The following is a 12932-nucleotide window of genomic DNA, read 5'->3' as shown; positions in this document are numbered from 1 at the left end:
ACGGGAAGTAGCTTCAGTATTGCTCAAAGCTCCAGAATTTCTTAGTACAATGTTCTTTCAGCAGGAGTGGGTGGAATTTACAATTGACTATGTGCTTAATTTATGTATTTTCTTTTAGAAAATTAAGAGTTGTAGGAAAGAGGTGCTTATTTTCAATAACATTGGTCTTGACCCAAAAATAGCATGATTAGGCTTGGAGATTGGCAGGAGCAAAACTAAAGAACAATTAATTGCTTCAGGGAAGATAATGATTCAGGATATGATAGTGCACCCAAGTGAACAGTGTTGAATAGATGTAAACTGCAAAATGCCATCCTTAGAAACAAATAAATAACAATAAAATTGTAGTATGCAAAAGCAGTTTTAAATGCATTTTATTGAAAATTGTTATTTCTCTATTTTATGGAGTTTGCAGATTAGGTATAAGCTAAATACACATCAAGACCCTGATATTTTTAACTTTAATTTCAAAAACATGGCGATGGGCATCTTCATCATGTGAAGATCAGTAGAGAAGAAGGGCTAGTCTTTGTCGAGGTAATTTCATGTTTGACCAAATAATATTAAAATATAGTTCCCCAGGATGTATGATCTAAAGTAACATTTTTACCATGAAGCATAATAGAACAGGCTCCTTTCAGTGCTATTTTCTCTTGTGTCATGGACAGGAAATCAAATATAATCCAGATTCTTTGCTTGTTTCATAAAGGGAATCTGCCCCATATACTATAAATATTTGACTGCTAAACTTTTCTTCATCTGTTTCTATTTGTTAGGGAAATGTTGTCTAGTTTACCATGGGGTGTTACTGCTAGAATCTTTAAAAGGATTCTGCAACAGGAATCTAAATTAAAATTTGCATAACTAACCAAATACAGCTGAGGTATTGAAGGGTAAGTGAAATCACTGTCAGTGATTTTGAGGAAAAATATTGTCATACTTGCTCTCTATATGGGAAAAACAGTCCTTGGCTTCATGTTTCATGTATTATTTTTAGATAAACGTAAACACTTTGGACTTGAAAATCCTATTTACATCTTTGGGTGGGTTGTACCAATTATGGATAATTTATATCATCCAGGAAGTAATAGGGGCTATGAAAAAAAACATGTCAGAGTAAGGAAGCAGACGTGGGGTGAACTATCTAAGACAACCTAGGAGCGCCCATGAACTATGTTCCTGCTCTGGAAATATGAGCTCCTTAAAACGAGGTTCCTCGGTCCTGTGGTGGCACTGCCAGGTCTTCAGAATCTCTCTGCCTTGTCTGCCTTTGCTTCCTGCCACGTTGCTGGTGAACAGTGCCCGCATTGGCATCTGCTTCTTGCACGGCAGGTGGACCAGGAGCCAAGGAGACGAGCGAGTCTGCTGTCGGGCACAGAGTTCAAGGCCCTCAAGTCCCTGGTGCTGGGCGAGCTTTCAGGCAAGTAGGTGCAGAGCCTTGAACAACAGTAAGAAATCGAACAACTGCCCCTCCCCTCACCCCCTCAGGACCGCCACGGCACCCCACACGCACCAGAACACCTTCCTCATTTTACGTCCATCACACCGTTAGTGCCAATCCCATAAACTCATGAGAAAAGGCCTCCCACAGGCTGCACACGTGCACCCCCTTCCAGCAATTCCACACCCCTCCTTCAGCAGCCGAGCACAGTGAACCGCAGTGCTTGTGTCACCCCTCAATGCACACCTGAGCCACAGAGTGTGGATTAAACGCAGCTGGTCCACAGCCTTCCTGGAGGAAAGGGCAGTTTTAAAAGTGCACTGGCTGTCTTGCTGCCGTCGACTGCGCCCTGGGCCGTAGCAGGACCTGCTGAGCCGTGGTCGGGTCTGGACCATGTCCACGTGGGATGCCCTCTTCAGAGGCATGGCCTGGAGGTCTCAGCCCCAGGGCCCAGGACGCCTGAGCATAAGGGCACTCGTGCCACCCAAGGAGCAAACGTGCCTCATGCTGCTGGGTCGCCAGGTACTAACATGGAAAGGGGGCCACTTCTTACAGGGTTTGCTTTTTAGTTATGAGTGAACTATATACGTCATGTGTGTCTATAGGTCACTTTAGGGAGAATGCTTTTGAAGTTTTTTTCATAATAATCAGTATTTGACCTAATCTGACAATAATCAATTGGATTATAAAAGTTTTTCATTTACTTTTTGGTCCTTCATAGTGTTCCTCAGACTCAGAATTCTGTGCAAGTAGATGGATGGGTGGTTGGTCAAAAATGAACCATTGAATAGGATGGTAGTTATATTTTAAGTCTACTAATGTTAATGGATTTTCAAACACTGTGTTGGGCATTAAAATTACGCATTCCTAGTCTTTGATAGGAAAAAAAGTTATGAATTGTAATTATTTACCATGTTGCTTATTGGATAGAAAAAAATACATGAGAAGCAGTGCTTGTACATGGCAAGCTTCACTGAAAATCCAAAGTGGGCCAAATAGCGTTACACAGAGGCCTGCACATCTGCTTTGTGAAGGGAGCACCGTCATTGCTTGCCTTCAGGATAAATACATAAGCCACAACAACATTCATTTAAAATGATTCTCTTTGGAAAGATGCTTCTAGGATGATTAAAAGTCCAGGCCCTACAACTTAGCAACAGAGAATCAGTTTGCATTTATGCTTGTCCTGAGATTTTCAAGTTTTACTTATGGAAACAACAGCTGGAGCTTCCATCAAAGAAACGGCAATAGCAACGGCAGCCACAAGAGCAGCATATTTGTTGTGTTTCGTGTTCATAATTGAACAAGTATTGATCAATTGCCCAATATGTGCCAATGACCCAGGCAGGGCCCCTCGGGAAACAGCCCAGATGAAGCACCTGTGACCACGCAGCTTACACCCCAGTGGGGTCCCCTGGTGGACGTGCAGGTGAACATGAGAGTGTGCAGGCCACCACGCACGATGCAGGACGGGGTGGCCTCCCTGAGAAGGGAGAGGAGAGAAGACACCTGGGAGGCAGGCAGGGCCCTCCTCAGGCCAGCGCTTGGCCTGGACCCCAGTGTGGCTGGAGGGCAGCTGGGCACAGGTGGGGAGAGCGGGCACAGAGGTGGGAGAGGGTCACAGAGGAGGGAGAGGGGACACAGAAGAGAGAGAGGGACATGGAGGAGGGAGAGTGGATACAGAGGAGGGAGGGGGCATAGAGGAGGGGGAGACAGAGGAGGGGGTATGGAGGAGGGAAAGGGGACACAGAGGAGGGAGAGGGGCATAGAGGAGGGAGGGGGCACAGAGGAGGGAGAGTGGGCACAGGTGGGGAGAGCAGGCACAGAGGAGGGAGGGCACAGAGGAGGAAGAGGGGCACAGAGGAAGGAGGGGGGATACAGAGGAGGGAGGGGACACAGAGGAGGGAGAGTGGGCACTGAAGAGAGGGACATGGAGGAGGGAGGGGGCACAGAGAAGGGAGGGGGCATAGAGGAAGGAGGGGGCACAGAGGAGGGAGGGGGCACAGAGGAGGGGGGACAGAGGAGATGGGCACAGAGCAGGAAGGGGCACAGGGGGAGGGGGCATGGGGGGGCACAGGTCCCCTGGACCTGCAGGCACTGGAGACTGTCAAGGGTCAGCTTCTGCTCATGGGGACCGTGGGGCCCCAGAACGTCACAGTCTGACCGTCCCCATCAAGGAAGCCGAGCCTGGCTCAGTGTTGGGAAGTGGGGAACGGGGAGAAGGGGGTGCAGTCGGAGGCTGTCACTGTACCCAGGCGAGGGCCAGGGAGGCAGCAAGATCCGGGTGAATTTTATACGCTGAGAGGACGGGGTTTTCCTGCAGTGGGGGCAGGATGGAGACCACCTGGCCCTCCCTGAAGTAGAGGGAGGAAGCAGCTGCCTTGCCGGGGGACTGCAGATGCAGCTGGTTTCAGAGCCGATGGGCTGGGGGCAGGGGTGAGGTGGTGTCTGGGGGTGCTCTGGGTGGGGAGGGTTTGGAAGCTGGAGAATGCGCAGCTCCGGCTCTGGATGTGCTCCTCCAGTGCTGATGGAGAGCCAGCATGGCCCTACTGTTAGCATGTATTTTATTCCATTTTTAAAGCTATGGCATCATATAGGAGCCATGAGATTGTTCAAAAATCCTAAACCGACAAAACCACAAAATCCCTCCCAACGAGGGGCCATCAGGGACCTAGATTCCACGGGGGCAGCTCCGTTGTGGGGCAGACTCGGCCCCAGCTGGTGGTTATTCTCTGCTGCCCAAACAAGGAAGTAATGGACAGTTTTAGACCAGTCCATGTGCTCGGCCCTGGGCAAGGCTGCTGAAGGTTGAAGAGAAGAATTCTGTGAATGGAGCGAAGGAGGCCGTCTTCCATCACTGATTTAAAATCATTCATGGAGGGAAAGGGCTGATCAAGTGCCCTCTGTCCGGTCACTCACACCAGGTGTTACAGCGGGTGTGGTCCAGCAGCATGGTCCAGCAGGTGTGGTCCAGCGGGTGTGGTTCAGCAGGCATGGTCCGGCAGGTGTGGTCCGGCAGGTGTGGCCCAGCAGGTGTGGTGCAGTGAGTGTGGTCTGGCAGGCATGGTCCAGCAGGTGTGGTCTGCCAGTGCCAAACCCCAATCTAAAGATGCCGCATCTGACACCCTGAGGCTGGAAGATAAACTTTTTCACACAGGTAACAAGCAAGAAGAATTATTTAAAACTTTGACAAGAGATTATTTTAAAATACAATTTATGTTCAAATGCAATGTAAAAATTATTGATAAAAAGACTGGAACAAGGTCTGATATATTGTGTCTTGAACTAAGAAAATGGACTATATTACATAAAGAACAATGACTAAAAATGTATGTATAAAATTAATCATGTATTTCTCCTAAATTAAATGAGTAAAGTACAGGAGAATGGAATTGAATACACTGATATTTTAATTCAAAAATTAGATATACATTGGTATATTATTCAGACTCTCAAAAATAAGGTTGAAGTTCAATTTCAGCAATATATTTTAAAGCTTGAAGCAATGTGTTTCATGAAATTTTGAATAAAAATTCATTTGCCGTATGCCTGGGGTGTGTGGATTTTTCTAATGGCACTATCTGTATGTTGACAGTTTAAGACCTGCCCTGCCATAAACCTCATAAAATTTCCAAAGCATTTTGTAATCCTAAGAAAACTGAAACTCTATGTGCAGAGTAGAGTGGTGCCTGAGGGACCTCGTGGCCAAGGCCGGTGGGAAAGGGCTGTGGTTTTGCAGAGACGTTGGCCTGTGCTGAGTGGCTGTGCTTCTTGAGTGACCCCAGCTCCACGGTGCCCCCCCCCCCGGCAGATGGGGTGGGCATCTGCTGCAGATTCTGGACCCAGCGTCCACCTGTCAGGGAAAGCCTGCCCGCCGGCTCTCACAGCCGAGGCGCGCTTGAGATCAGATGATCCCAGTCGTCAGTGCCTGCTCTAGAGGGGGCCGGAATGACCCGGAACTATCTTCAGAACCAAAGTGCACACTTGAAAGCTCTTCAGAAGGGTAGAAGCTGCCCCTTGCATGCAACATGCAATTCTCACTAGTTGTCAAATAGGAGAGACGACCTCAGAACTGAGCCCGTTGAGAATGTCGACTTCCTGAGGCTCCTGGAATCTGATCGTGTTCTTAAGTTTTCCTTCGTAATGGTTTTAAAGTCTGTTTTTATGTAAAATGACCTGGGCAGCTCTATGAAAATCACAAGGCAGATGACATGTGTCCTCAGCCACACACTCTACCTGAAAACCACTTCTCCAGGGACCACAGCCACTCTCTTGCCCCCTGCCCTTAGCACTGAGCCTGATCTCACAGGAGAGCAGTTCCTAAGCACAGAAGGAAAGTGGACCGCAGAGGCAAGCTGGCCCACTTACCTGCCCCTGCATTTATACATCTTTGGGGAAAAAGGGTTTTAAGCTAAAGAAAGAAAGAGTGGCACATTTTATTTTCAGGAGTCAGACACAGGGAAGATAACAGTTTTCCCTGTTTCCTGGCACAATTGTCAGTTCAGCCCCGAAAGCAAGCCAAACACTGGGGTGGGGTAGGGGCGGTGAGAAGCTCCTGTGAACTTTCTTACCTGCCTGGCCCTGGAGGGAGCCTGGACCTGCAGGGGGAGCTGGGGTGAAGCCAGGTGTGTGGATGCCCCTGGATGCTGGAAGCATGAGGTGCCCAGCCTCATGTCTCCAAGGACTCAAGCACGACCAGGGGGTCTGGGCCACTTTTGCTACCCCAGGTGTGGAGGGGATGAAGTCCCTGTGGTCTTGGACACTGCTGACCAGCAGGGGTCATCTTGGTGCCACACTCACATTGCAAGAAAACAACTCAGTACAGAGAGAGACAGAGACAGAAGAGATGGGGAGGGGAGAGAGAAAAGAGAGAGGGAGAGACAGAGAGAAAGAGAGGGAGGGAGGGAAGGAGAGGGAGAGACAGGGAGAGAGGAAAGGGAGAGAGAAGAGAGAGGGAGAGATAGAGAGGGAGGGAGGGAGAGGGAGAGACAGGAAAGGGAGAGAAACAAGAGAGAGGGAGAGACAGACGGGGAGAGACAGAGAGAAAGAAGAAAGAAGAGACAGGAGAGAAAGAGGGAGGAAAGGAGGAGAGAAGACACAGGAGAGAGAGAGAGACAGGGAGGGATAGGGAGACAGAGACAGAGAGGAAGAGACAGAGAAGAGAGAAGAGGAGGGGGGAAGGAGGGAAGGAGAGGGAGAAAGAGAAAGAGGGAGGGAGAGAGGGAGAGAGGAGGTCCAGCAGTGACCCCAGAGAGCCCGGCTGTTGGAGGAGCCAGGCACACCTCGGGTAAAACTTGATGAAAGAACATGAGCTTTAGTGGAGCAATGAAACCACCTCTCAGAATTCAGAATGATTTTCCAAACTGAAGCCCAGTAGATGAACTGAAAGAGAGAAGAGACTCGCTGGTCACAGAGCTTCATGCAGAAACAAAGCGTTGCAAAGACAAAGCTTCCCCTGGCACCCAAGGTGTCCCCTGCAGTGGCGGAGGGCATGTGGTCACCTACTGAGGAGGACACAGAGGCGCCCGCCACCCACGGGTCGTCCCCCCAGGATTACCTGCAGGCCACGGTGTCGCCACAGCCCCCTTAGGAGGGACATGCTGGGGCAATTCCTCTGCAATTAGAAACAGAGTAGGAGAGACGTGGGAAGATGGGCAGGGGAGAGCACAGAGGTGCCAGGGGCCCACTGGGCGGGTGTTGGGTAAAGACGCACCCTGTCGTCTAGAGTTCAGCCTAAGCGGATACTGGAAAACCCAGAACATGAAGTATAGACACTCAGCCAGGGGCCTTCAAGTGCTTTTTGAGCTGAGTGGAGGCAGATTGAGAGAAAGCTCATTGAACAGGAGGTCGGATCTGACAGCTTGTTTCACGTGGAAACAATCAAGGTTCAAACCCGGAAAGCCCTGAGGTCGATGCAGGACCTCAAGGGCCAATGGGTGCGTGTGAGGCCATTTTACTTTTTCAGAACTTCATTAATGGAAATGAAAAGCACTAATCCCTGTTTCTTTTTCTTTTGAGTGCTTATTATTTAAATTTAAATATTATTTGCAGCGTAATTATAAAACTGAAAAGCAGTGTTTTTCTCTGACCTATTTCCTTCCTGCCACTGCTACAATCCTGTCATTCCAGGATTATTCCTCACATGATTTCAGGGTAGAGAAGCTCAAGTGGTGAAAGCCAGGCGTCCAGCTCCCACTGTCCCTGCGTCCAGAGCACCCCGCGCACCCCGCGCACCCCGTCCCCGCGCACCCCGCGCCCCTGCCCCGCGGCCCCGGACTGGCGCCCCGACCCCGCGCTCCTGCCCCGCGCGCGCCCCACCCTGCTAACCGGAGCTCTCTGTCGCCCTCAGAGCCCGGCGGCCACGTGCACCCCGAGACGGCGCGGGCCGGCGCGAGCGGCTTCGCGGGCTGCCTGTGGGCGCTGCTGTGCGAGCGCGCGGCCCGGCTGAAGGCAGCGCTGCCTCCCGGGAGCCCCGGGCGCACCAGGGTGCGGGGCCCGGTGGCAGCATCCAGCTGCGCGGCGCAGGCGGGAGACGGCGCGTCGCGGGAGCGCACCCACGCGCGGGCAGGTGGGCGCTGTGGCCTGGGCCGCGCAGGGGCCGTAGCTCCTGGAACCCGCCGACGAGCCGCCGGCCCTTGCCTCTAAACGGTCCCCAGCGCCGCACGTCCTGTATCTTAGGAGGTAGCTCTGCTCTGGCAGGCACTGGGGAACCCCTCGCGTTCCTCCTGTTTTTCTTTCTAGCTTTGTAGAGGATTCGGGACCCGGAGAGGAGGGGCAGCCTGTGGCTGATGTGACCAAGGGCGACTCGGCTGTGATCGGAGGTGACAGCGCGGCTGTGCCACCTTCGTGGACACGGAGGATGTCCACTGAGAGCGCCCACGGCGGGCAGTGTAGCCCCTGGACACGGAGCATTTGGGGCTTATTTTATGATGTAATCTCCCTGAATCCAGCTTATTTGGAGATTGTCAGTATAAGTGATGGTTTCATCAACACACTCGTTAAGGAATTATTGTAAAAAACGCCTAATAATGGAAAAGCCTTAAATTGCACAGCCCGGGGGCCTGGAGCATCTACTTAAGGAAATGGCTTCCGGCCTCCCTGGGATTAGCTCAGCGGCCCTATCTGCTTACAGATCCACCATGTGAGTGGTTTAGATATTGCGCAGGGCCCTTTTGTTTTTTAAAATAAAATGTTAGGCTTATAGACCAATGATGGCACCGAGGTTATTTTTCAACTGAAGAGGTAAAACCATCATTTTAAAATGAAAGAATTTTTAAAACATAATTTTTCAAAAAGCTGACATAAAAATCCAACATTCCTTCTCCCTTAGTAGGGTTTTTGAGAAAGCACAATTACATGCTTGGACGCTGGCTGGTCACTTAAACGTTATTCAGCTGCTCTGCTGACGAGACACGACACAACCCTCCTGTGGCTGCCAGCACCGCTGAAGCCCTGTCCTTGGCTGTAGCCCTGGACAGCCTCGGCCGTTCTCCCCACTCAGCCATCACCACCTTGCTGTGAACCCTGGGGACTGTTCAGTGTCACAGATGGGCCCACAGCATGACGACAGACGCCAGCCTCCTCTGCCTCCTCAGTCCCATAGGCGTGCTTTCCCACAAACAAGTCCAACAAAGGAGAGAGACTGCTCTCGGTCAACTGACTGAGGAGCTCAAGTCTGGAAAGACCAGCTACATATGTGTGCTGCCCGTGAAATCAGACATCCAAAGTCCAGATGGGCGATGCCCACAAAATTTGACGTGCAATGTCTGTGAAAACAGATGTGCAATGTCCATCAAAGGCCATTTAGTGTGAGGGGAGTTTTCACTGCTCTGCTGTGTCAAAAATAGGAGTCTCCTTATGACAGATTCTTTAAAAAATATCTAATACTTTCTCCTTCAGCACATCCAAACATGTGGATATGGCGCTGACTGGTGGGAAGAACCAGCATTTGTTCTGCAGAATTTTACACTCTCAGTGGCAATTGTTGCAGGATGTGCCGGGTGGGGCAGTGGTCCCGAGCTTGGTCACAGCTCGTTCTGGTGCCGTCCTCTCCCAGCAGGTCCTGCCAGGTGTCCAAGAATGAGAGAAGAGGTACCATCCAGCTCTGCACTCCCCTTCCACTGCCCCAGCCTTCTCATCTTCACACAATGCGTTTTGAAACAAGACGGGCTGCTCTGCCAAGACCCAGCTCAGAGAACGCCAGAATGCCACAGGGACGCTTGGCTTCCCTGTCGCTGGGTGGCTATGGGGGTGTACACGGCACCCATAGCCAGCTGGCCCTGGAGGGACACGGCCAGGCCGCCGTCCACATCTTAGGGTTCTTTCTCTGTGTCAAGCACATGATAGTGTAAGGCGGAGAATCGATGCAATGGGGTTTGGAATCCTGGTGAGCTAGAGGCAGGAGAGGGCTTCCTGTGGACGGGCAGGTGGAGGACGGGTGGTGGGGATGGAACGAGACGTGCCGACCAGCACAGTCCACTGCAGCCTCTGCCAAAGGGCACATTCCCCGTGACTGTGGCATGCGCTGGACTGCATGGGTGCCCCACACCCTAGCCACACCATCTCAACGTGATTAGTCAATGGGTGAAGTAGTTGTTCTCAACCACCACCATCCTGCCACGAGCAGCCACAAACTAGAAGAAAAACTGCTCCCCGTGGCTGCCGTTCTCCTGCCCCAGCCAATGTCAAGGTGACCGTGTTTTACATCCAAAGCCAGATAGTGCATTATTGCAAATGAGAACAGACCTTAACGTCAGGGCTGGGAGAGCACGCGCTCTCAAGCACACACCTCCAGTGAGAGGCTGAAATGATTACGACCACCCCATTGTTTGTTCCGAGGTGAAAGGCCAAGTTCAGTGCTCACTCCGACTAAAGCACAGGAGGCTGTAGCATGTTTGTGCTGGATGTACAGGAGCCAGTGAACCCCTGCCTGGCGGGAGTGCCGGCGGTGAACCCCTGCCTGGTGCGAACGCCGGTGGCCCAAATGCTTCTCTATCTGCTCAGTTTGCTGCAGCGCGCCCATCCCAGCAGGCTGGTCCTAACTAGCCCAGTCTGAGCTCTGAGTCTGCAGGACACCACAGCTTTGCAATCCTCCTCCACGTTGTTGGAAGAGACCTGACACTGCAGGACACGCCGTCTCCTCCGTGACTTGAGAAATCCCTGTGCTGTCTGACGTTCATGAATTGGAATATAAATCTACACCTGCATTAATCATCCTTAAATGTATAAAACTTGGAAACCACATTTTCAAGTGCATTTCTTAATATTCTGGAACTTATTTTTGATATTTTATTTTCTCTGGTGCAATAGCTTGAGTAAACATTTTGCTATAATATAACTCAGCATTTTTCAAACCTGGATATACACAGATATCACTGAATAGCTTTTTAAAGTTACTAGTCCTCCCATCCAGAGATTTTGGTTAAATTTATCTAATGTGCAGACAAAGTTGAGAACCACAGGTATTGGTTTCAATTATCAAAATATTTACAATTGGAGATTTCAAATAATCTGGATTCTGTAGAATTCCATGTTCCATATGTTCCTACAGTATGTTTAGCAATAGGAGCTAGTCATACATGTCTAGTTATTAATCACATATTAGTGTAATTTACTGTGCTGTACCCAAATTATTTTTAAAAATTCATGAAAATACATACATTTAGATTCCTTAAAATATATCAAAAGCTTAGTGGAAGCATGGTTCAATTTATCCTCTCATGACGATTTGGCCACATCTGCTTCTCCTTGCACACATGTGGTCTGGGGTTGTGTGTGTCTAGGGGCATTAAATGGAATCCTGTCGGCAAGATGGCGGCTGAGTGAACATCCCTGTTAGGGTCTTCTGCAGGGAATCGGCTGGGCGGCATTGGAGACTCTTTGGGACCGGATTGTTTTGGGATTTTTGCTGGTCCGGAGGTGTCTGGACATCGATTTGGAGGGAAGGTAACAGAGAGGATCCGTCTGTGAAATATACACAGAGATCCCAGCTACCTGTAGAGGATTCCCTCCTTGGGTAGGCGGAGAGGAGGCATCTAGCCCTGCTCGGTGGGGCTGAGCCAGGCCGGGCCGCAGCGGCGGATGCCGGAGCTGGACCGGGCTGCGCTGGTGGCGAGCGGGACTGGGCGGGGCCGGGCGTAGCCGGGCCGGGCCGCGGCGGCGTACGGAGCCGGGCGGGGCCGGTCCAGGACACGGCCTGTCGCCGGGCCGGGCCGCTGTAGCGAGCGGAGCCGGGCGGAGCCCGGCCGGGCCGCGGCGGCGTAAGGAACCGGGCAGAGCCAGTCCAGGCCTCCGTGGCGGGCAGCAGCGGGCGGAGCCGGGCCTGCGGAGGGGTTTCTGTTCTTTGTTTTTTTTTTTTAATTTATTTTACTTAATTTTTTTTTTTTTTTGGAGCATCTGCAGTACTGGGGAGTTCGTGGGCCCTGGGTGGCCTATTGGGGGTTTGTGGGAAGGGAGGTGCTTGCAGACCCATTTGGGCAGACAGACGGGGGGTTTTAGGGCAAAGCGGGGGGAAGTTGTTGTTTTAGATAGTGTTGCAATTGTGACACGTGTATACCTGTATCTCTCTTCCCCCTATCCGTTCCCCACCGTTTGCCCATCCGCTTTTTCTTTCTTCCTTTCTTCTTGTCTTTCTTTTTTTCTTTATTATAATTAGTTTTTTTTTTTGGTTTTCTCTTTCCCTCTTGTCCCTCATCTTCCACTTATTTTATTTTAATTCAAGTATACAATAGGTGCTACAGGGAACACCTCACATTTGCTGGGTTTTCCCATCCTCCACTGCCTCATTTCTGTGTGAACTGATTTAGGCTACCTACACTATCCCCCTTCCCCTGCATCTTGATATCCACTATCATCTACTGTCTCTTCTATATTCCACCCCCCACCTCCCGTTCTTTGATCCACAAAGTGTCTAACTCTTAATTTCTAATACCTTTGTTCTGTTTTCTGTCTGTTATCCACTCTTGAAACTATTACCTTTCTTTTCTTTTTCCCTCTCTCATGAAAACAATAGCTTTGTAGTTCATACCATATTCCTCCCATATTCAGTCATCTACTTCATAAAAGGTACTCTACCTACAGCTATAACTCTATACAATCTACATGAATCTAACCTCCATCCTCCCAGATCTCATATTCTTGCTTTGTTAACATAAATTACCAATACTACTTTACACTTTTCCCTTGCTTACACAATTGCCTTTCCCCAACACTAATACTTTCCTCTAAAGTGAACTTAACCAACAACAAGTAACTAGAATAATAAGAAAAAAGTGACAAAGAGAAGATATAACACCTATGCAAAAATAACAACTAATTAACCTCCAAGAGCAGACAAAGAAGCTAAGGAACTGATTAAATTCATCAAAATAAAGAGATGACCAGAAAGCAACAAAAATCTACAAACCAAACCAATAATCAGGAAAACATGGCTGAATCCAATCAACAAACCAATAATCACGAAGGGGAGCAAAACTTGGCACAAGCAATGAAA

At 50.0% G+C, this 12932-nt stretch overlaps 1 protein-coding gene across 1 annotated transcript in view; it reads left to right on the top strand.

The window, feature by feature from the left end:
• LOC101437762 (contactin-associated protein-like 4) overlaps window positions 1-12932 on the top strand; it is a 194181-nt gene that overhangs the window by 168320 nt on the left and 12929 nt on the right. Inside the window, 5 exon segments of the mRNA XM_058299594.1 lie at window positions 409-476; window positions 479-537; window positions 1333-1420; window positions 7791-8009; window positions 8191-8262. Of these exon segments, the coding sequence (XP_058155577.1) occupies window positions 409-476; window positions 479-537; window positions 1333-1420; window positions 7791-8009; window positions 8191-8262 (506 nt within the window).

This window comes from Dasypus novemcinctus, chromosome 6 (assembly GCF_030445035.2).
Source record: "Dasypus novemcinctus isolate mDasNov1 chromosome 6, mDasNov1.1.hap2, whole genome shotgun sequence".
Classification (NCBI taxonomy): domain Eukaryota; kingdom Metazoa; phylum Chordata; class Mammalia; order Cingulata; family Dasypodidae; genus Dasypus; species Dasypus novemcinctus.
The sequence above is the reverse complement of the archived record's forward strand: the minus strand, read 5'-3'. Positions and strand labels throughout refer to the sequence as shown.